This window comes from Magnolia sinica, chromosome 17, assembly GCF_029962835.1.
Source record: "Magnolia sinica isolate HGM2019 chromosome 17, MsV1, whole genome shotgun sequence".
In the NCBI taxonomy this organism is placed as follows: domain Eukaryota; kingdom Viridiplantae; phylum Streptophyta; class Magnoliopsida; order Magnoliales; family Magnoliaceae; genus Magnolia; species Magnolia sinica.
In genome coordinates, this window is record NC_080589.1 from 10,644,169 (window position 1) to 10,665,960 (window position 21,792).

At 43.7% G+C, this 21,792-nt stretch overlaps 1 protein-coding gene across 3 annotated transcripts in view; it reads left to right on the plus strand.

Annotated features, from left to right (window-relative positions):
- Nucleotides 1–12,189, plus strand: part of LOC131231549 (beta-glucosidase 22-like) — a 92,775-nt gene extending 80,586 nt beyond the window's left edge. For 2 of the 3 annotated variants that reach the window (XM_058227767.1, XM_058227768.1), the window contains exons 9-12: nt 10,377–10,597; nt 10,898–11,101; nt 11,198–11,288; nt 11,810–12,189. In XM_058227767.1, the coding sequence (XP_058083750.1) occupies nt 10,377–10,597; nt 10,898–11,101; nt 11,198–11,288; nt 11,810–12,038 (745 nt within the window). In that variant the 3' untranslated portion in view covers nt 12,039–12,189. The remainder of the gene's footprint in view (nt 1–10,376; nt 10,598–10,897; nt 11,102–11,197; nt 11,289–11,809) is intronic. The other variant, XM_058227769.1, reaches the window with a different exon arrangement.
- The last annotated feature ends 9,603 nt before the right edge of the window (nt 12,190–21,792 follow it).

A 21,792-nucleotide genomic window follows, 5' to 3' on the forward strand; every position in this document is an offset into this window, starting at 1 on the left:
ACCTCAACAATTGGAATTGGCTTCGATAATCAGAATCGGTCTCAACAAACGAAATCGGCCTCAACAAACGGAATCGGCCTCGACTTGAAGGAATCGGCCTCAATCAAACGGAATCGACCTCGATAATCGGCTTCTCGACAAACTGACTCAGCCTCTACAATCGGAATTGGAATCAGCCTCGATAATTTGACTCAGCCTCGACAATCGGAATAGGAATCGGTCTCGATAATTGGCACCAGTGATCGATAATCGGCACTGAAAATCAGCATCAATAATCGTCACCGACAATCAACATCGATAATTGACACCGATAATCAGCATATAAATAAGGCGAGGTCCATAGGGAAAAAGTCGTTCAACCATAATATATGGATCGGCTGGGGTTATATTAAATTCGATAGCGCGAAATCATCCATTTATGGCGAATGGGGCCCACTTATCTGAGTTAACCCACAAAAGAATTATGAGAATGGGGCCTAACAAGGCCTAAGGGAAGGTCACAATGTGGACATCCAATAATCATTGCCCATAAATGTAGACATTTAACCAACATTTATCCCAAGGAGTGGCCTACATAGGGTTAAACATATAGTGGGCCCATAGCCTCACATATAATCATAATGGGCCTCATTTATGTCGCATCGGCCTAGTCATATGGGCCAACATACATCACATCGTGTCTCGAATACACAATAGGTGGGCCTTGCACCTGGGCCTTAAATATATCATATGAGCCTCATCGCATGGGCCTTAATACTTGGCCTCATATATCAAGTGGGCCTCATTACATGGGCCTAACGATACAAATGGGTGGGCCCCGCCCATGGGCCAAAATACATCGTGATGGGCCGCATCAATGGGCTTCATGTATATCAAATTGGGCCACACCAATGGGCCTCATGTATATTAAATCAAGCCGTGCCAATGGGCCTCATGTATATCAAATTGGGCCGCGCCAATGGGCCTCACGTATATCAAATCGGGCCCACCCTTATGTATTTTTGAGATCCGACCTATTCATAAGTTAACATAGAGATAGATGAAGTGAAAACAAATATCAGCTTAATTGGAAACTACTGTGGCCCTTAGAAGTTTGAACGGTGGATGACATTGTCCACTATTTAAATGGTGGGGTCCACTTGAACTTTGGATCTGACTCATTCATTTTCCCATGCCATAAAATGATCCCACAAGTGGTTGGACAGAATGGATACAACATGTGCATCATGGTGGGCCCCACCATCCAAATAGTGGACGGTGTAGCTAAAATACATATATCAATGTGGGGCCTACGGGCTTGCTGCCATCAAAAGGAGCAGCAATATAGCTGTTGTACATGCAGATGGCTGCACTAAAAAGGCAGAGGTGGGTCCCACATAGGGCCCACCATCAAGTATATATTATATAATATAATATAATATATATGGGAAAAGGTACTATGCGCTCGACCTCACGATAAGCTCCCGTAAGGTCGAGCTGTGTGGGCCCCACCGTGATGCGTGTCGACCACCAACACTGTACATTTAATGGGTCCCCTTTAAATTATGGGATATCCTAAAAATCAGCCATATACGGAACTCAGGTGAGCCATACCATCTAAAATCATGTGAAGACACTGTTAAAACATATAAAAGCACTTGGTGGGGCTCACCTGAAATTTGCATGCATCTGAAACTTGGTCTGAACCCTCATCCAAGTGGGACACACATAATGGATGGGCTGGATTTGCAAACCACATCTCGATGGGCCCCAAAAATGATTATGAATGTTTTAATGGTGCACATCCCCTCTCCACTTCTGTATGTGGTGTGGCCCACACAAGTCACGGATTGACTTGATTTTTGTGACCTAAGCCCACGATGGAATGGTGCATCTGAATGATGGGGTAGATGTTCGAAACGCATCACGGTGGGGTCCACACAGCTCGACCTCATGGGACGGACTCGTGAGGTCGAGCGCATAGTACCTTTTTCCTATATATATACTGTGTATATATATACGTTAAAGTGTATCCCACACGTGGGGTGAGTCCCACCATCACATGCAATATGGTGTGGCCCATCCAATGGATGGACGACGTGAATGGGTCCCACGGACCCTGTTGACACAAATATTGCTGCACATTGCAGCTCTTTAAAAAAAAAAGAGGTGGGTCCCACATGATGGGTTACCACTCATACAGAAGTATAATATATTTTATTATTTTATTTTATTTATTTTTCTTTTCTCTGCTAGCTAGTACACCCACTGTCAGCTCACACTTCACCGTTAGCCACCCCACTATCAGTTGACAGTTCATTGTTAGCCTAACCCACCGTCAGTACACCCTCCACTGGTAGATGGTGTGGATATGTACCACATCAAGGTGGGTCCCATATGGCCCACCTGTTTTGGATCGGTCTAATATTTATGTTTTCTCATCATCCGGGCCCGCTAGATGGCCTGGATAAAACAGATGGACGGCGTCGATAACAACATAAATCATGGTGGGCCACACCGATTAGGGTGGATGGACGAGGTGGATTAGGATAAATACATCAAGGAGGGCCCCACCCACACGTGTGGGGTGGGCCACGTCCTATATGGACGGTCGGGATGACATATAAACATCACGGTGTGTCCCACATGGATGGGGTCCACCAGTAGATGGCTTGGATGTAAACATCATGGTGGGCCACACATCTCATCATCATCATTACCAGACAAAAAAAGAAAAGAAAAGAGAGAGAAAGTGAAAAAGGAGAGATCGGATAGTGATGGAGGGACCCCGCCACTATGGGCCCTCCATGATCACAATACATGCATAAAAATAGGTCCCATCACAAGTGGGCCTTTTAATAGAAAATCGATGGTGGATCACCCGCCTTTCCTTCTTCTTCCTCCCTAGTGCTCCAAGGCTCCTAAGAAGCTCCTTCAATGGTGGAGACGATGATCTAAGGGTTGGATGGTGAGAATTGAGAGGGTAGGAAGTGGGCCACACCTAGCTCTCTCTTGGAGGGCTTGGACGTTGGATCTCTCTTTGGGTTGCTTGGAATGAGAGAGAAATGAGAGAGAGGGGTGATGGACTGATAAGGGATGGGTGAGAGGTGATGAGGTGATGGGGAGTGATGGGTGTGTACTTTGTTGTAAGATGAAGTTGACTTTAGGTAAGCTTGTGTAAGAGAGGGATGGGTTGGGTTGCTTGTACTTGATTGATGGATTGATGTGACATTTCGTAGAGATCCTCTCAGAATTGCAACGATCGGTATTTTTCTCAAACTGAACGTAGGCCCACATCTCCTGGCCTAGGTATCAGATTGGCGCGCGAGTCACGGCGTTGGAACCGCGCAGTTGGCACAGTCACTAAGGTACAAGTTTCGTGTCGAGTCGACTTTGGTATCAGGACTCGACTTAGGATCGCGCGTAAATATCGGATACAGGTCGAGGGTTGCCGAAATTTGATCGGGAGGACAACGAAAGCCTATGGAACGGTACGGTCTAAGATATGGGTCTTACAAACGCCCTCACCAAGTTAACCTCAGCTATAGAGGGAAAGATTCCTCTGGTCATCCCCATGGAGTTCATAGAACATCCGAGCATTGACCGAACGGATCAAGAAACAGTCAACCCAGTGGAGGTCACACCAAGCTGGATGGATCTGATTTAGAACTACCTCACATCTGGTGAGGTCCCCTCGGACAGACTAAAGGCAAGACGTCTGAGGATCAGATCTGCACGGTATATAGTCTTGGATGGATCTTGTACAAGAAGGGGCATTCACAGCCTTACCTCAAGTGTCTCCGACCCGAGGAGCAGACTATGTGATTCAGAAAATTCATGAATGCATCTGCAAAAATCACTCTGGTGGTCAGACCCTGGATCTGAAAATACTCCGTCAAGGATATTTCTGGCCAACCATCAGGGAGGACTCGAAGAACTATGTCCAGAGGTGCGATATGTGTCAACGATATACGGTCGAGCTGAGGCAACCTGTAGAAGAGATGACCCTTATGAGCGGGCCGTGGCCGTTCGCCCAATGGGAAATTAACATCATCGGACCTTTGCCCACTGGAAAAGGATAGGTTAAGTTCGCTATTGTTACAGTCAACTACTTTACCAAGTGGGCTGAGCCGAGCCTGTCGCAAAAATCACAGAGTAGAAAGTGATCGACTTTGTTTGGAAGAACATTACCTGTTGGTTTGGAATCCCGCGCACTATCATTTCTGATAACGACAGGCAATTTGACAACGATAGTTCCGAGGCATGTGTTGGGGGCTCGGCATCTCGAACGTGTATTCGTCGCCTCGTTACCCGCAATCCAATGGACAAGTAGAAGTAGTAAATAAAGTCATCAAGTACCATCTCAAGATAAAGTTGGAGAAAGTGAAAGGCAACTGGGCTTAGGAGCTCTCATTCATCCTCTGGGCCTATAGGACTACAGCTCAGTCATCTACAAGGGAAACCCTATTTTCACTATTTAATGGTTCGAAAGCAATGGTGCCAGTCGAGATTGGTCTCCCTATAGCTCGGGTCAGGAATTATCAAGAAGATTAGAATGTCGAGCAGATTATAGCCAATCTGGACCTACTTGAGGAAGCTAGAGATGTCTCCAGACTTCGAGTTGCTGCTCGGCATCAGCAGGTGGCACGATTTTATAACTCTAAGGTCAAGACTCAACGATTTCGACCAGGTGACTTGGTCCTCTACAGTGTTTTCCAGAATACTACAGAGCCGGGAGCTCGGGTACTCGAACCCAACTGGGAGGGGCCTACCACTTGGTCCGATCGACCAAGCCAGGGTCCTACCACTTGGAGGACCTTAAAGGGCATCAGCTCCCCCACCCCTGGAACACCGATCACCTGAGAATCTATTACCCATGATGTACTGACCGATGAAAGCCCCTAATAAATGTACAACTCCGAGCAGCTAGCCTCTTAAGGCTTTCAATAAAGTCTCTATTTCTACATAATCTACTTGTACGACTTGTCGACAAACGAAAAAAAGTTGCCTCTCATAAGCGGGGGCTGACTCAACGGACCGATCTCTTAAAGAAGGGGCTAATACGTTAACCCATGAAAATTCGCCAAGGGATCCCCTCATATATATGTAGGGGAAAAGCCCATGGACGACCTGGTCCCGTGATGAAGGGGTCGGCTCATCGTATGACTAACGGATCTACAAAAATGATTGTCGCTTGCCATTCGTGGGGGTGTTGACCCCTCAAGGGGTCGGTCCTTACAATTTTAACATCATAAGATTCTACAAAATAGCCAAGGGGCCCCCTAGGAGTGGTAAGACAGCCTTGGGATGAACTGACCTACTAAGGAGTCGGCTCCTCAATTAATACTTAAGCATCTAAGAATCATCATTCAGTAAGAATCATCCTTCAACAAACCAACCATGTTATATCATGCCCTCTTTTGAGGGTTAAAAGATTATCCACAAATTATCCATCAATCCATCAAAAAATTTGTTTAAGGAGTTAAAAGAGAGGGGGGGTATCAAAAGTTAGTTAGATGGAGGGAGCTGAGGGCTAACGGTCGGGCCTTGGAAAAAGTCCTCAGCCGATCTCTCCCCTGCGTCCTCAGAGGTGAGGGACTCAAGGTTAAGATCTGGGTAAAGCTCCTGGACCGTGTCAATGCAGGCGTCAAAGCTACAGTTGTAGAACTTGTTAGCCTCAGCGGTCCTCTCCTCCGAGGTCTTGAATGCATCCACTGCAGCTGCCACTGCCGATGTCAGGGAAGCTTTGTCCTCGACCCATTAAGGGTCTTTCGCCCTCGTTACTGCTCGACTCAGCTCTTCCACTGCCTCAACCTTGGCTTGCTCCAGTGAGTCCCCCAGTCGGGCATTATCTTTTGCGAGTGAGTCGATGTGAGCCCTGGCTCCCGACAGCTCAGCTACAGCAATAGCGCAACGGGCTTGAAGGTCGTTGATGACCCCCTTGAGTTACAACTCTCTCGCCTCTACGTCGTCCAACAGCCCGTGCAGTTCCACCTGCTCTACTCGGAGGACTACAGCCTCGTCTCGGAGAGTCCCGACTTCACCCTTGAGAGCGGCTATCTCCTTGTCCTTCTTTGTAATCTCTCTCAACCTCTCCCCAGTCATCAGGAGCCTCGGGATGGATTGAATCAAAATAAGAATATAAGCATATAAACGCGATGAGAAAGGAATCAAGGCAAGAAAGGATCCTTGCTCTTGCTCAGGTGGTAGACACTCGGGAGTTTCAACACCCAGTCAAGGGTTCGAGTATCCATAGGTGGTGAAAGCCCACTACGGTGTGAGTGTGTGGGGGTGTGTGTGCGTGTGTAAAAAATGACAAGAAAGGTTAGTAAAGATACCCTATAGGAGATAGAAGCAATGTCGTTCACAAAGGACTCGTCCGACTTGTTGAGGAGGGCGGCAATCTCCTCCTCTGGAGCATGCTTCGCAGCCCAGCGAACTAAGCCTAACATATGATAGCTTGGCAGGAGTCTGTCCCCACTAGTTTCGACCCAAGCAGACCCCGTCGCTCCCGCTGCCCTAGTCCTGCTGCCCTCCAAAGCTTGGGCCTCGGCCCTTGGATCATTTCCGACTTCGGGAGGAGAGAGCATCGCATCGGTGATCTAAATGGCCTCCTCCCGTTCGGAGGAAGACAGGATGGCTATGTAGGGTTCAGGGCGAGAGGAAGCGCCTCGGAGGCATGAGGGGCGATAATGGGAGAAGGAATCAGAGCTGGAACATTGATGACCGTAGCTCCGTCTGTGATGTTGGTTGGAAGTGTTGAAACTGCAGCAACAGAAATTGGAACTGCAGCGACAGAAATTGGAGCTACAGCGATACAAATTGAAGCCGCAACAGTAAGAGCTGAAGCTGCGGCAGCAGAAATCAGGGCTGATGGGTCCTCGCCGCGAGGAGTCGCCTACCTCTTCCGACTCATCGTCTTTGTTCGCGGTACGGACCTCAACATCTCTTCGACAGATAGGGAAGTCTTCCTCTTCCGAGATCTAGAGGCCTTAGCCATGCCTGCGGACGGGACAATAAATTAATGTCTGAGCTGCTAGATCTTCAGTTTCATTAAAGTAAAAGGAAAAGGGGCACTTACTGAATGAAGTGGGGAGCGGCTTGGACTTGCAGAGCCCGTACCAATAAAGGTTGTCTGCGATGATCAGGACCGACCAGGAGCGTATATCCTCTGAACGTGCCCTGACCTTGGTGATCTGATTCTTCTGATCTGAGGAGAGGAGAGACTGGCCCCTCAAAAAGTCTGCAAAAATGAAGTTAAGACGCTAATCAAACTATAGCAAACACGGAAGTGTCGCAAAGGGATTGTTCGGGATCCAACCCGGAAGAGCAAATCGGGTAGGAACACAAGTCCTAAGATTCCTCAGCTCCGTCGCCAGATCTTCCCACTGGCCCGAAGCCTAGAACCACTTGTTCTTCCAATCCTTGTTGGAGGATGGAAGCTGTAGGACTAGCCCAGAGCCCTTGCTGCCGCGAGTCGCAGAGTAGTACCATGGCTCTTGACTATCGTGTTTGATTAAGTATAGACTCATCAGCTCCGGTGTTAGTTTTGGGTTCTTGGCTTGACGCCAGATGATGTGTGAGGATATTAAAGCCCTCCAAGCATTGGGAGTAAACTGGCTTGGGGCTAGTCCTAAGTAAGCTGTCAGGGCGTGGATGAAGGGATGCATTGGAAGGCAGAGCCTACATTGTAGCGCGCAGAGGAAAATCACAACTTCCCCTTCAACAAGATCTCCAGGAGTGTTAAGAGGCTTGGGGCCTCGTATCTGGACGTAGTCGGGATCTGAAATTTTGATCGGACCTAGTCCATCTGAGACTCGACCAGCACGGAGCCTCTTGGGATGATCTCTGCAGTTCACCCACTTGCGGGCATCTCTGTAACCCCTCCCGTTGGGTCTCAGGAGGCCTTTTTTTCCGCCCTTACGGCACGTCTGATTCCCTACATCTTTGCCCCTCCTGGGCTGAGGGTAGAGGGGTACTGCATCAAGGGGGCCCTCGGAGGCCTCTCGCCTATCATCTGAGCTATCTGGCCCAGAATCATCTTCAAGGGCATAGTCATCTCGGACCATCTCCGAGTCGTTTGACATTCCACCGAAATGAAGGAATAAGAGTAATCCGGAAGTGAGGGGGGGACTCATCGAAAACTGTCCGGAACGGTCACCGAAAATTGCCTCTACCGAAAACTGGTGATCGGTCGAATTCGCCTCTCCCACAGGTCACTCTCACCGAATATCACCTGCTCAGGTAGCTCGCAGCAAGAAAAATCTATAATATAAGAAGTGAGGACATCTCTGAACGCTAGGGTTTATATAACCCTTGAGTGATTCTCACATTTATGGCGAGACGTGATGACTGCAGCCGAACCATACTTTAGAAGACACGTGGCAAAGAGCCACTGGCCCAAGCGCTACCGAGTTGCATGCCCTGGCATCGGGCGACGTGCTCCGAGTAGTGGAAGCATCACTTAACTGTCCTTCTTAGCTTAAGTGGTGGCCCCTCATGATTACCCTGGTATTTTGAAATCCTAACCGTCGCCATAAGTCCGCTTGAGGTGAACCTGCGGACAGTAAACCTCGAGTACGTATCTTCTTAGATATGGGAGTCATGATTGTGGTCGTACGCATTAGATGCTTGGCGATGGAGGCTACTGATTTTCCGCATGTATTTACTCTCTAAGTTCATGTCCGAACTCGAAGAGTAGGGGGCTTCTATTATGGGAAGATCAAAGACACCTGAACTCCGAGGCCCGAGGTTATTCAGAGCCCACTCGAGGCGCAAGACCAAGCTCTAAGTTGTGTTAATAAGTAGAGGCATGACTTCTGACCCGACATTCTTCACGCCTTCGACCCGAGGCCTAGGAGACCAACTCGGAGCTTGGAGTGATCCGGGGCTGAGGCGGTCGGCTCGGACTAATCCGAAGCCGAGGCAGTTGGTTCGGTGTTCAAATCAGAATCCACTAATGAGGGGAACCATGAGGTATCCCACTACCACACGATTAGTGGCGGTTACCCAACTGCCCATGTCTGCATAACCACTAAACGACTGAGTGGCCGAATCGTCCGTGGGATGTGGTAAATGCCCCAAAATACGACGACTTGTACGGACATACCCATCCTAAACGAGGATGTATAAATAACATCTTTCGGAGAGGAAACATGTACGCAATATCTCGTACTCTCCCTCTACACCTCGACTTAGACCCAGATTCCTTTGACCTGACTTAGGCATCGGAAGGTCCCCTGTTTAAGCCAGGGTCTCCTTTGCTCACTGTTCTTGTGCAAGCCCAGGGCTCACTGGGAATTCGGAGCGTCAAGTAGAGGGTAGTCCGGATTTTGACAGCAACACATACATACATACATACATATATACATACATATGTATGTGTGTGTATGTGGCTTACCAAGGTGTTGAGCATAGGGGTTTTCACAAGGTGTTGCATCACGTGGAGCATTCAAATTTTGAACTCACGTGCATCATGTATAATGAGTTCTCAAAAAGTTTGCACGAGTTCTGTGCAAACTAGTGAGCATGTTAGCACTCGGCTACACACATGGGAAATGGTACTATGAGGTCAACCTTATGGTAACTTCCGGTGAGGTTGAGCTATGTGGGCTGCACCACTCAAACATCTACCCCATCAACCAGAAGCACCATTCCATGGTGGGGCCCACACAGGTGGACCTCATGGGAAGTTCACATATGAGGTCGACCTCGTAGTACCATTTCTTATATATATATATATATATATATATATATATTTCACCTCCTTGAAGATGTTGTATATCCATGCCGGCTATCCATTTTTCCATCCCATTTTAGAAAATTATCCAAAAAATTAAGAAAAATACAAATCTCATGTGGACCACGCCACAGGAAACGGTGGTGATTGAACATTGTTCATTAAGAGCTTCCTATGCCCACAGTAAGTAGATCCATAATGTTTATCTATCATCCAACTTACGGATAAGGTTAACTAGAACTGGATGAAAGGGAAATACAAAGATTACCTTGATCCAAAACTTTTTTAACCTAAAAATTGCTTTTAATGGTCATTGACCACTTTTTCCAATTGTGTGATCCCCTGAAGAATTGGATGGGCCGCACAGATATATAACACATTCACCGCACAGATATATAACACATTCATCAAGGTGGGCCTCAAACAGTAAGGATAACACTCACTAAGATGTTACCGGTGTCATGTTAAACATTAAATTTAAATAAATAAATAACATTTTGAATCCTGACATTTTTAGAAATTTTGATTCTGTTTTTCTTTTTCAAAAAAAAAAAAAGCATTCATCGTAAAGCCTTATCCTCAGCCAGTAAGTTAGCCAATGCTCCAGCAAATAGCATTACATGATGCATTAATGACAAGTTAATCCAACCGCATGCAGGATCATCCATCCACTGATGTTTGGAGATTATCCAGAAGTCATGAAGAAGAATGCAGGTTCAAGGATTCCATCCTTCACCAAACTTGAATCAGAACGAGTGAAGGGTTCAATCGACTTCCTAGGCTTAAACCATTATTCAACATTCTACGTAGAAGACGACCCCAACGGTCCAAATAGTAAAGCTCAAGACTTCTTTGCAGACATGTTTGCCATAATTACAAGTATGGTTCTCAGCAGAATGCCATTTGACGTTCATCGTGTAATTAGCACACTCATCAGGTCGGCCACACATGTTCCTTGAATGTAGAACGTTGGTGTACATTTTCAAAATGAGCATTTTTTTTGGGGGGGGGGGGGGGGGGGGGTGTATTCGGATGGCCCACCGATGAGTAAGGGGATTGGATTTTTGTGTGAAGGAGCAGTCGATCACTGTATGGCCCGCCTGATGAACAGCACGTATGAGGCACATTCATTTGGCATGTTCTTCCAAATTCTCATCAACAGCTGATATTGAATTGCAGGTTGGAAGGACAATACACCCAGCGGTCAGGTAACATCTAAACCGTTAGTCACTTCAGTTTTGATTCTTAGCCATTGGATCCCTAACAGGGATTGGAATCAGATCTTACCTTTCAACCTACCTGCTGTCCCGTCCGGCCTACAAGACTTTCTAGAACACGTCAAAAATGAGTACGGCAATCCTCCAATCTATATCCATGAAAATGGTAATCTCTTTTCCTTATGATGCTCAATCCAACACCATATCGCCCAGTCAGCCCATTGCTTATCCTAAGTTCTTACTAACCCTTGCACATCATAAGGTTTTGCTGGGCCAAAAAATGAGACACTCAACGACACTTCCAGGGTGGAGTATCTATCTGGGTACCTTAATGCAACGCTAAGTACGATCAGGTATGGCCCATCGAATGTACTTTTATCGGCGTTTTGGCAACCATATTGTGGTGTTCAAAAATATTTTTACTGGCGTTTTGGTATGTCTAAATGACGCTTTAGCAGACCTTTTTTGGCATTTCTGCATATCTTTTCCTGATGTCATGAAAACCGTTAATGGCATTTTTTTCCATTTTTTACTGGCGCTTTTTACATTTCTTACCGGTACTTTTACAGTTTTTAGCGGCAGTTACAGAAGCGCCGGTAAAGGATAATAAGTGCCGCTAAAAGTTTTCATTATAATGCCGGCCGTCCAAAGCACCGGTAAAAAAGTACAGTCGCCGGTAAAAGATACAATGACGCCCCTCTTTAGCAGCTCATGTACGACCACTGGTAAAGGATTTACCGATGGATTTTTGGACTTTTTAGGGTGTTTTTGGCTGCCAGTATAGCCCAATTTTCTTGTAGTGCCATTTACAGTTTTAGGCATTGAGGCCCTAGCCATAGCCCACCTATCTTATGAAAATGTGGGTGCCAAACAGGAACGGATCAAACACCAAAGGATACTTTGTGTGGTCATTCTTAGATGTTTTCGAAGTCTTGGGCGGATATACGAACAGGTATGGGCTTTATCATGTTGACTTTGAAGATAAGGCTCGAACAAGGCGGCCCAAGTTCTCAGCCCACTGGTACGCGGAATTTCTGAAGAAAAGCAAGGAAATTGACATAGAGATGTCCAGTCAGTTAGCAACGACCCGCCCTGCATTGTAGGTTTTTTTTTTTTTTTTTAAATGCCTAATGTTATCAAGTTGGAAGTAATGGTGGGATGGAACTCAGTGACAAGGTAGCATGATCATATATGTGCCTGAAATGACTATAGACAAGGATAGATATAATTAATGGTCCATGCTACACTTCTTTTCTTTTCTTTTCTTTTTTGACCTTTGGTTAGTCCATTTCACAATTAGAAATTTGTCTATTATTTTCCAGAAATGATCTGACATGAAGGTAAATTTTTTTTTTTTTGTTAGCTTGTTAGTACACCCACTGTCAGTTCACACTTCACTGTTAGCCACCCCCACTAGGGAATCGATGCCAAGACCTCAGTGTTGAAACGAGGTATCTTTCACTCAATCTACCACTTGAGCTATGTATCAGGGTGAAATGAGCTGGTAAAGTGAATAGACGGAGTGGATAAAACACATACAACATGGTGGTAAATTGAATAGACGGAGTGGATAAAACACATATAACATGGTGGTGTGGTTAGGGGTGTACACGAACCGAGCTAGCGTGGTTAGCTCGCTCGACTTGACTTGAAAAAGCTCGATTCGACTCGGTTCGAAGTTGAGTTCGAGCCGAGTTGAGCTGATTTTTTGAGCTTGAAAATGAGTTCGAGCTGAGTTCGAGCAGGCCCCAGCTCGACTCGACTCGGATTGAATCCAGCTTAAATTGAACTTGGATCGAACCAGATTGGTGACTCGGTTACTTTGCCATTGATGTTGCTCACCAACTGTTTGATAAAATGACTCAACAAAAGGTGGCTGGTGGCAAGGAAGGTATGTACATATTGATAAGTTGGCATTCTATCTACGAAACAAAAGGCTGAACCCCAACAGCCAAAACACTTCTCACATACTGATGGTTGTTGAGCTTTCTTTTCCAATGATTTTGCCGCTATACACAATAAATGAGGAAGGTGGATATTTAATATCTCCAGGAACTTTGGGTCCTAGAAAATTGTTGGCCTGTCCTTACAATTGCAATGGCAGATTTCTCAAGATCACACTTAGAAAGCCCAAATATGCATAATTGCAGACTTTGAAGAAGATTCAAACACCGACTATGTGGGAGGGATGATTGAAGATGACACTAGCATATAGAACAGATTTTGGACTTCAAGTCTAGTGTTCCTTAGTTTACAAGGATTCTTAAGTTAGTAGGGTCTTAAGTTAGCAAATACCCTTTTTCTCTTTGTTTTTCTTAGTTTTTATGTTGCTTAGAAGGTGTTTGATAAAACACCTGTAAAACCATTGCCTCTATTTGTAAAATAGTGGGATTTTGAAGTTGCAGATCAGGTGTTTGTGGAAATGCCTCAATGGCGAACTCAACTCGATCTCGGCTCGAACTCAGCCTGAGCTGGCCCGAGTTGCTGACCGAACCGAGCTAAGCTGGCCAGTCAGGCTCGAGGACCGAGCCGAGCCGAGTTCGAGCTGAGGTCAGCCAGTGGACAAGCCGAGTTTGAGTTGAGGTCAGCCAATGGACAAGCCGAGTCAAGCTGAGACCAGCTCAACTCGGTTTGACTCGATGTACACCCCTATGTGTGGTACACCAGCTAATCTGCTTCCCTGGTGTACCACACACCACCAACTTAGCTAGTGTGTTAACGTCATCAAGTTTTGTGGTCCCATCATGAGGTATGTGTTATATCCAAACCGTTCGTCCATTTGAAGAGCTCGTCATAAGGCTTGAATTGAAAAATAAGATAGATTCAAAGATCAAGTAGATCACACTGCAAAAAGCAGTGGGGGATTGAACGTCTACCATTGAAACCCTTTTGGGGGTTATAGAAGTTTTGAATTAATATGATATTTGTTTTTCCTCTTCATCCAGGTCTGTGTGACCTTATGATTAGATTGGATGGAAAATAAATGTTATGGTGGACCATACAAATGTTTTAATGGTGAGTATCATGGTCTCCTGGGCCCACTCTCGTAATGTTTATTTGCAAAAAAGAATCCATCTGAGTTTGAATATGAGGTGGATGTGTTGGATGGAGCATAGAACAAGAATCCATCTTAGTGTGAGGGTGAGGCAAAAAAGAATCCATCTAGAAGGATTAATCCATACCTTTGTGCAAATTGCATGAGCGTTGTTACAACCAATGGTTAAGAAGGCAGCTGGATCATAGAATCTAAATCTTAATTGGTCCATCTTAGTGTGGGATACCAATCTTCAGTCAGACATTGAGTTGAGTATGACTCTAGCAGGCCTGCATTTCTTAATTGCACAAGTAAACAGAATACAGGCTCTCATTCACACCCGTGATCAAGTGTTTGATTGAATTGCACAAACGAATCCAACTTTATAAGTACATCTTATATACTGTGAATTTCATTTTATTAATTCTCGACTTTTTTTTTTTAATTATTTTTATTACACAACACTGTCAAATCACACTTCCCTCTTAGCCACCCCCACTAGGATCGATACCAAGACCTCAGTGTTGAAACGAGGTATCTTTCACTCAGTCTACCACTTGGCAACATATCCACATTAAATGTAAACCATTAATTTTGTTCCTTTAAATGTTTTTGTTTTTTCTTGTACATGTGGACCATTTGATCAGCCAATACATTAGGAATATTCAGGTAAGAAATAAAGAATATTTTATCGAATTTCTGGCCAAGCTTTGGTTAAACCCGGTTTAACTAATTTTTTAGGCTTGGACTTGGGCTTCGGCCTGCTATGCTAAGTTCATGTCAGGCATGGCAGAGCTTGGGTGTAAGGTGTTAAGTGTCGAAACAGGCTGGGTTGCGCTCAAACCAACTTATAGCACCACACTCATGTATATAAAAGTGGTTAAAAAGAAAAACCACTATGTAAACACCCCACCCAAATAAGTCATGCACTCAATATTGAACCAGAACCAATGGCTAACCTGAAGCCAGCAATCCTTAGGAAACCTGCAACTTAAAAACCATGATTAGGTACTCGTTCAACCTAAACCTCACGAACCACCCCATAACCCAATTCAAAATAACACAAGAATCATGTGGATCCACTGAAACTCAATAAAAAAAATGCTAATGTGCAAATGGAGAAAATGCAAGTATATCACAGCTGGAAGATTGCTAAGTTTCTGAGTTTGTTATTTGCTGACCATGTTACCTTATTGATAAACTCTAATTAGCATGGCAAGTCCCACTAGGTGTGCCAAAAAAAAATGATGTTGGGTTTTGATTGGACACTCAACCAAACATGTAGTGAATGACCCAATTTTGATTGCATGTGTGCAAGTAGGTATGTGTCAGGTGTGCTAGAGTTGTATACAATTAGAATTAAACCAAATTCTTTGTGACCCTAGGAGCCGAAATAGCTAGATTAAGACAAAATTTGTGAATATTGGCCTAACTACTCTGCAATTGATTGACAAGGAATCAGACAGTTTGCAAAAGGGAGGGTTACCCATTAGAGGAGGTCTTTTACCTTAGATACAGGGACTTTTTATCACCCTGGTGATAACCTTGTAACTTTTATTAACAAAATATGAAGGCAGTTTTAGCAGGCAATACAACCATGGATGATGGACAATCGTTTATACCTAGATGGTCAGGAGTCATCTGAACTTGGACAATCTTGAGACAGACGTGGTTTGGCCATTAGGTGTTAGTATGGAGAAATCACTAAGTAAAGATTTAGGAGTTTTTGGGGTCTAATGATGAGGTCATGCATGAAGCTAAACTAATTCCGAATTGTTGCGGCAGTGCACTGGGAAAAAATGGAGAGACTAAACTAAGCTACACTATTTGATTTGAATTTCTGCTGGTGCAGGACAAAAGTGGATAGACTAACCTAAGTTCGGGTAAGTTAAAATAAGCATCCATGTAGAATGAAAGGATTTAATAGGTAACATGAACCGAATAAGAGATTTTTGTGTTTGGATTAGCGAGGGCTCAAAGCTCTTCCTTATTTGTTGCTTTTATGGACTTATATAAGCAGTGGCCTTGTGTATGGTTCCTTGGTTTTTGGAATCGATTGGCCAATCGATTAGTGGCTTTGGCCTATTAACTTCTAATTCAAGGTGAGGCTAGCTAATTATTTTGTATGTACTTATATTTCTATTTCCTGATGGCTTTATTGCACTGCTTAGCATTTCTTATGTGTGCATGGCTAATTAAATCTAGCCATGTGGCATTGAGTATCACCGCCTTACTGTTACATGACTGAGGTATGCATGCTTTCTAAATGCTCTGCGTGTGTGTGGCTAATATCTTTTGGCCATATGTCACTAGGAGGATGACCGCCTTCAGGGTTTTGATCATGCACAAGTCTCTGATGCCATAGCACTCTTGGGTGATAATGAGAGCAGATTAGTTGTAACCTAGGTAACAACTTAGTAGGTGTTATCTTAACCGTGAGTGGCCAATCTTGATATATATTTTTATATATCCACGTTGTGCATATGTTTTTATGTCTCATTTTATGTAACGTCTTTGATTTTCACTATTTCAATTTTTTAAAAGTTCTTTGAAAATTTTTGTTATAATTAGCTTACGTTGTCATTTACTGACTCTTAATGCTCGAGGTGAGCCTATTACGTAAGTGGCACTAGTAAAGAATTACACAAATCCAATTAATCAACCGTGGAAACCAACGAATCTACCCGATTACGTAAACCTTGAGTCTAGCCTCATGATTTATTTATTTAGAGCACAAATCTAGCTGATCTATCACCGACTAATCAAGATAACCACAACTAAATAAAGAGATACTAAAAGTTGAAATAGCTAGGGGTAAGATATTAATTAACAAACTAAATTAACTTAGTTACTCCTCTAGCCCAAGAATCAACGGTTTACGGTGATTAGAATCGAATTACCATTTTTACTAGTTGTGAATATGCTGCATTATTAACTTAGCTAATCCAAACCTTAATCATCGCGCATAAGAAATCTTGTTATCCAATTCATTCATGAAATGCCTTGATTATCTACACAAAGTCTACATTGCTCATTAGTGGGGCACTAAACTTGATATTATAAAAACACATTTGTCTTAGTGGGCTTAACGTCCATCGCGGGACATCGAGCTAAGATCGCATCTTGAATCGCTCAACTTGGACCGCACGACCAGTGCATAAGATATGTGAATATTTCTTAAATTAATCAAGAACTTAAATTAATTGTCTATATCTAGTCTTAACTAAAGTTATGGCTTTCGGACCATTAAATCATAACTAAATTTAGGGTAACAACCTAAGTTAATACCATACACATATCTGTATAGTTGCAGTCAAATCAACCATCGATGACCGTCGAACTGACTTCTAATCATACCCATCGATTGGCGCATTTTCAGATGTGATCCCAAATCGTAAGAATATTCAAATCTCAATTAGACAACATAAAAACTGTGATGAATAACCATTAAAAACTTTTTATGGGCCACGAAAGCTTTGGATCAATATGATATTTCTATTTTTCATTCATCCCGATCTTCTTAATATTATTACAGGTTGGATTGCAAATAAACAATACAAAAACCTTGCAATGGCCCTTTAAATTTTTTAATGGTGAGGCACTCAATTACCACTATTTCTTGTGGTGTGGTCCACCTAAGATTTGGATTTGCATAATTTTTGGTAACCCATCCTAAAACAGGCTGGAAAAATAGATAGACGGCGTTGATATACAACACATCATCAAGGTGGGCCCTACACTAGGGTAACACCTACAAAGTTATTACACGAGTAACACCTAATTCATGCCTGGTGATAAGCGTCTCCTACGAAGACATCGTTTCTTGTTTTTTCTCTCTATTCTCCATAAACACCTTTTTTCCTACCTTTTCTAGTTCTTTTTATCAGAATATCATGTGTGTGGCATTTATTCGTTAGATTTGTTTGTGACAAGCTGCTTGTAAACACCTGAAATCATAAGTGGCCCTATGCAGCCTCAGAGCTCCATCATTGTCGTGAATGCTGCCTCATGCCTTTTTTTAGAAGGTGGATTTCTTACCAAAGCCTTTTGTAGGAAGTTCCAGCGTTGGGATACTACGTGGGCCTACCATGATGTTTTCGAAAAATCCACCCCATCAATCTATTTTTTTCAGATCATTTTTGGACATTAGATCAAAATCATGTGGATCCAAACCTTAACTGGGCTACATGAGAGAAAACAGTGGAGATTCTGTTGCGCAGCATGCCAACAACGTAGTGAACAAAGATCCAATCTCCGGTTTCACCCACAAACGATAAATAAGAAGAAATATAGACTAGAAACATAATCAAAGCATTCCAAACAAACCACAAGACAAGATATATGTGGAAAAATCCCAATAAGGGTAAAAAACTACGGATGCAAACTTCCACTATGAAGAAAAATGAAGATTACAAGGCAATATACTAACATCTCCCTTGGAAGTACAAAGAATATCCTTTACCCACACCTTAGAATTATTTCCCATACCCTAGAAAAGCCCTAGGGACACATATTTATAGTTTAGGTAACTTTCCTTTCACACCTCTACAAAAAACTGACTCAAAAATTCACAGTCCTCATTAAATCCGAAAATGAATCTGCTTAACCTCGACTGGTTAAGCAGGTTGCTCAACCAGTCGAGCGAACCCTCGACTGGTCGAGCATGGGCCTCGACCGGTCGAGCACCTCGGAACCCAAAACTCGATGCTCACTGGACTTTGAGTCGAGCCAGCCCTCGACTGGTCGAGCAGGGCACTCAACTGGTCAAGCGGCCCCCAGATGTGGCTCCACATCTCAAAAATCTTTCACTTGTAGACACATCGTCATAAACCTTCGTCTTCTACATACGGAGTACACCACCTCTCCTTCCTCAAGCCTGAAGACCAATCAAAGCTGAACAGAGCTTCAGCTTCTCCCGTGTGACCACCTTGGTCAGCATATCTGCAGGATTCTCACTTATATGAATCTTCTCAAGGGCAATCGATCCATCTTCTAGTAACGAACGTATGAAGTGATATCTGATGGCAATATGCTTAGTCCTTGAATGAAAGACTGAATTCTTAGTCAAGTGTATTGCACTCTAACTGTCACTGTACAGCTTACAATCTACTTGCTTCTTACCAACTCTTCTATAAAACCTTGCATCCATACCATCTCCTTGCACGCTTCTGTAGCCACAATATATTATGCTTCCGTTGTACTGATAGATACTATCTTCTGTAACTGAGAGACCCAACTAACTGCAGCACTACCGAAAGAAAAAATATAACCTGTAGTGCTTCTTCTGCTGTCGATATCTCCTGCCAAATCTGAATCCACGTAGCCTTGTAGCTTGATTTTCAATCCTCCATAACACAGCCCTACATCCTTAGTACCTACCAGGTATCTGAGGGTCCACTTCACAGCTTCCCAATGTTCCTTCCCGGAGTTGTTTATGAACCTACTAACAACTTCTACAGCTTGAGTAATGTCTAGCCTCATGCTCACCATAGCATACATGAGACTCCCAATAGCTGACGCGTATGGGACTTTAGCCATGTAGTCCCGTTCCCCCTGCGTCTTTGCCCCTTTCTCCTTAAATAGCCTGAAGTGGTTAGCTAATGGAGTGTTAACTGGCTTAGCACCTCCCATATTGAATCGATCAAGTACCTTGGCTATGTACTCTGCCTGTGACAAAACTAGTTTCTTGTTTTTCCTGTCATGCTTTATCCTCATGCCTAGGATTTGTTTTGCAGCTCCTAAACCCCTCATGGCAAATTCTCTAAACAGTTATCTTTTGAGATCTGAGATGTCCTTCATGCTTGAACCGGCCATAAGCATATCATCAACGTATAGAAGAAGGATGATGTATGACGTATCAAACTTTTTCAAATAATAATAGTAGTCTACATGACATATCCTAAAACCATTTTTCGACGTGAAACTGTCAAACTTCTTGCACCACTACCTCTGAGCCTGCTTCAGGCTATATAAACTCTTCTTAAGTCTAGATACCTTGTTCTCTTTTCCTAGTGTCACGTATCCTGTCGGCTGAAGCATATATATATCTTCTTAAAGGTCCTCATGAAGAAAGACTGTCTTAACATCTAGCTGCTCTAGATGTAAGTCCTCTGTAGCTACTATACTCAAGACCATACAAATCGTAGACATTTTCATCACAGGTGAAAATATTTCAAGTGAAAATATTTCAGTAAAATCGATACCTGCCTTTTGTTGAAACCCTTTCACAATCAGTCTAGTCTTGTACCGTTTCGAACCATCGTGCTCCTCCTTCAGTTTGTAAACCCACTTGTTATGAAGAGCTTTCTTACCCTTGGGTAGAGTGACTAGCTCCCATGTATAATTAGACTCAAGAGAGTCCATCTCATCATCCATGGCCTGCTCCCACTTAACTTGTGTATCCGACTGTAATGCCTCTTCAAAATACTCTGGTTCACCATTATCTGTCAGCAATAAACAATGTAAGGAGGGTAAGTATCGGACCGTGGATCTCCTCTCCCGGGTAGACCACTTCACAACTGGTGTATGTGGCTTTGCCTCATAATGCTCCTGTGCATGATCATCCTATGGCGCTGTAATACTCGTGTCCGATAACTCTTCCAACTCTACGAATTCTTTCTCTTCGGCCTTATTTTCTTACACACTACATCACTTTTTCATTGAAGACTACGTCCTTACTTCTGATAATTTTTCTGTTTTCTACATCTCAAAACCTGTAGCCAAAATTATGTTGCCCGTAGCCTATAAATGTGCACCTCCTAAACTTCGCATCTAGCTTGTTTCTGTGCTCTGCATCAATGTGAACGTATGAAGTGCAACCTAACACTCTGAGATATGCAAAGTTCACTTCTTTCTCAGTCCACGTTTCTTCTGGTAGCCCACCATCCAATGGTGCTAAGGGGCTTCTGTGGACGAGATATGTGGTAGTATTCATAGTATCTGCCCAAAAGGTCTTGGGCAACCCTGCATGTAACCTCATGCTCTTGGCGTGCTCAAGGATGGTCCTGTTAATGCGCTCAGCCACACCATTTTATTGCGGTGTCCCTGGAATCGTTTTCTAATGTTTGATTCCATTTGCTGCACAATACTACTCAAACCTTTTATCATAATATTTCCCCCCATTATCAGATCTGAGACACTTTACTGTTTTACATGTCTCGTTTTCTACCATTACTTTTCACTTCTTAAATACATCAAATACATCAGATTTATGCTTTAAGAAATAGACCTAAAGTTTTCTACTAGCATCATCAATAAAAGAAACAAAGTAACGTGAGCCACCAAGAGATGATATCTGTGCCGGTCCCCACACATCAGTGTGTACAAGCTCCAATAGATGCGTCTTTGGAGTGCGTCCTACCTTCTTGAAACTTACCCTCTTCTACTTGTCATACACGTAGTCCTCGCAGAATTCCAAGTCAATAGACTTCAACCCTCGTAGCTTCCCTTTTAATAATAGCACTTGCATCCCCTTCTCACTCATATGTCTCAACCTCTGATGTCATAACTGCCCATTCACTCCAGTTGATGCAACTGCGAGTCAACTATACAATCCTAAAGTCACATACAAAGCACCTTCCTTCTTAACTCAAGATATTACCAAGGTACCTTTTGTGATCTTCCAGGAATCACCGGTGAATATCGTTACATAACCGGTATCGGCCACCTGCCCCACTGAGATCAAGTTTCATCTCAGACTCAGTACATGTCTGACATCTTTCAATTTCAAAGTCATTTCGTCTTTCTGATTTATATGAACATCTCCCTTTCCAACGATACTACACGGCTCATCATCACCCAGGTAGACTCTCCCAAAGTTACCT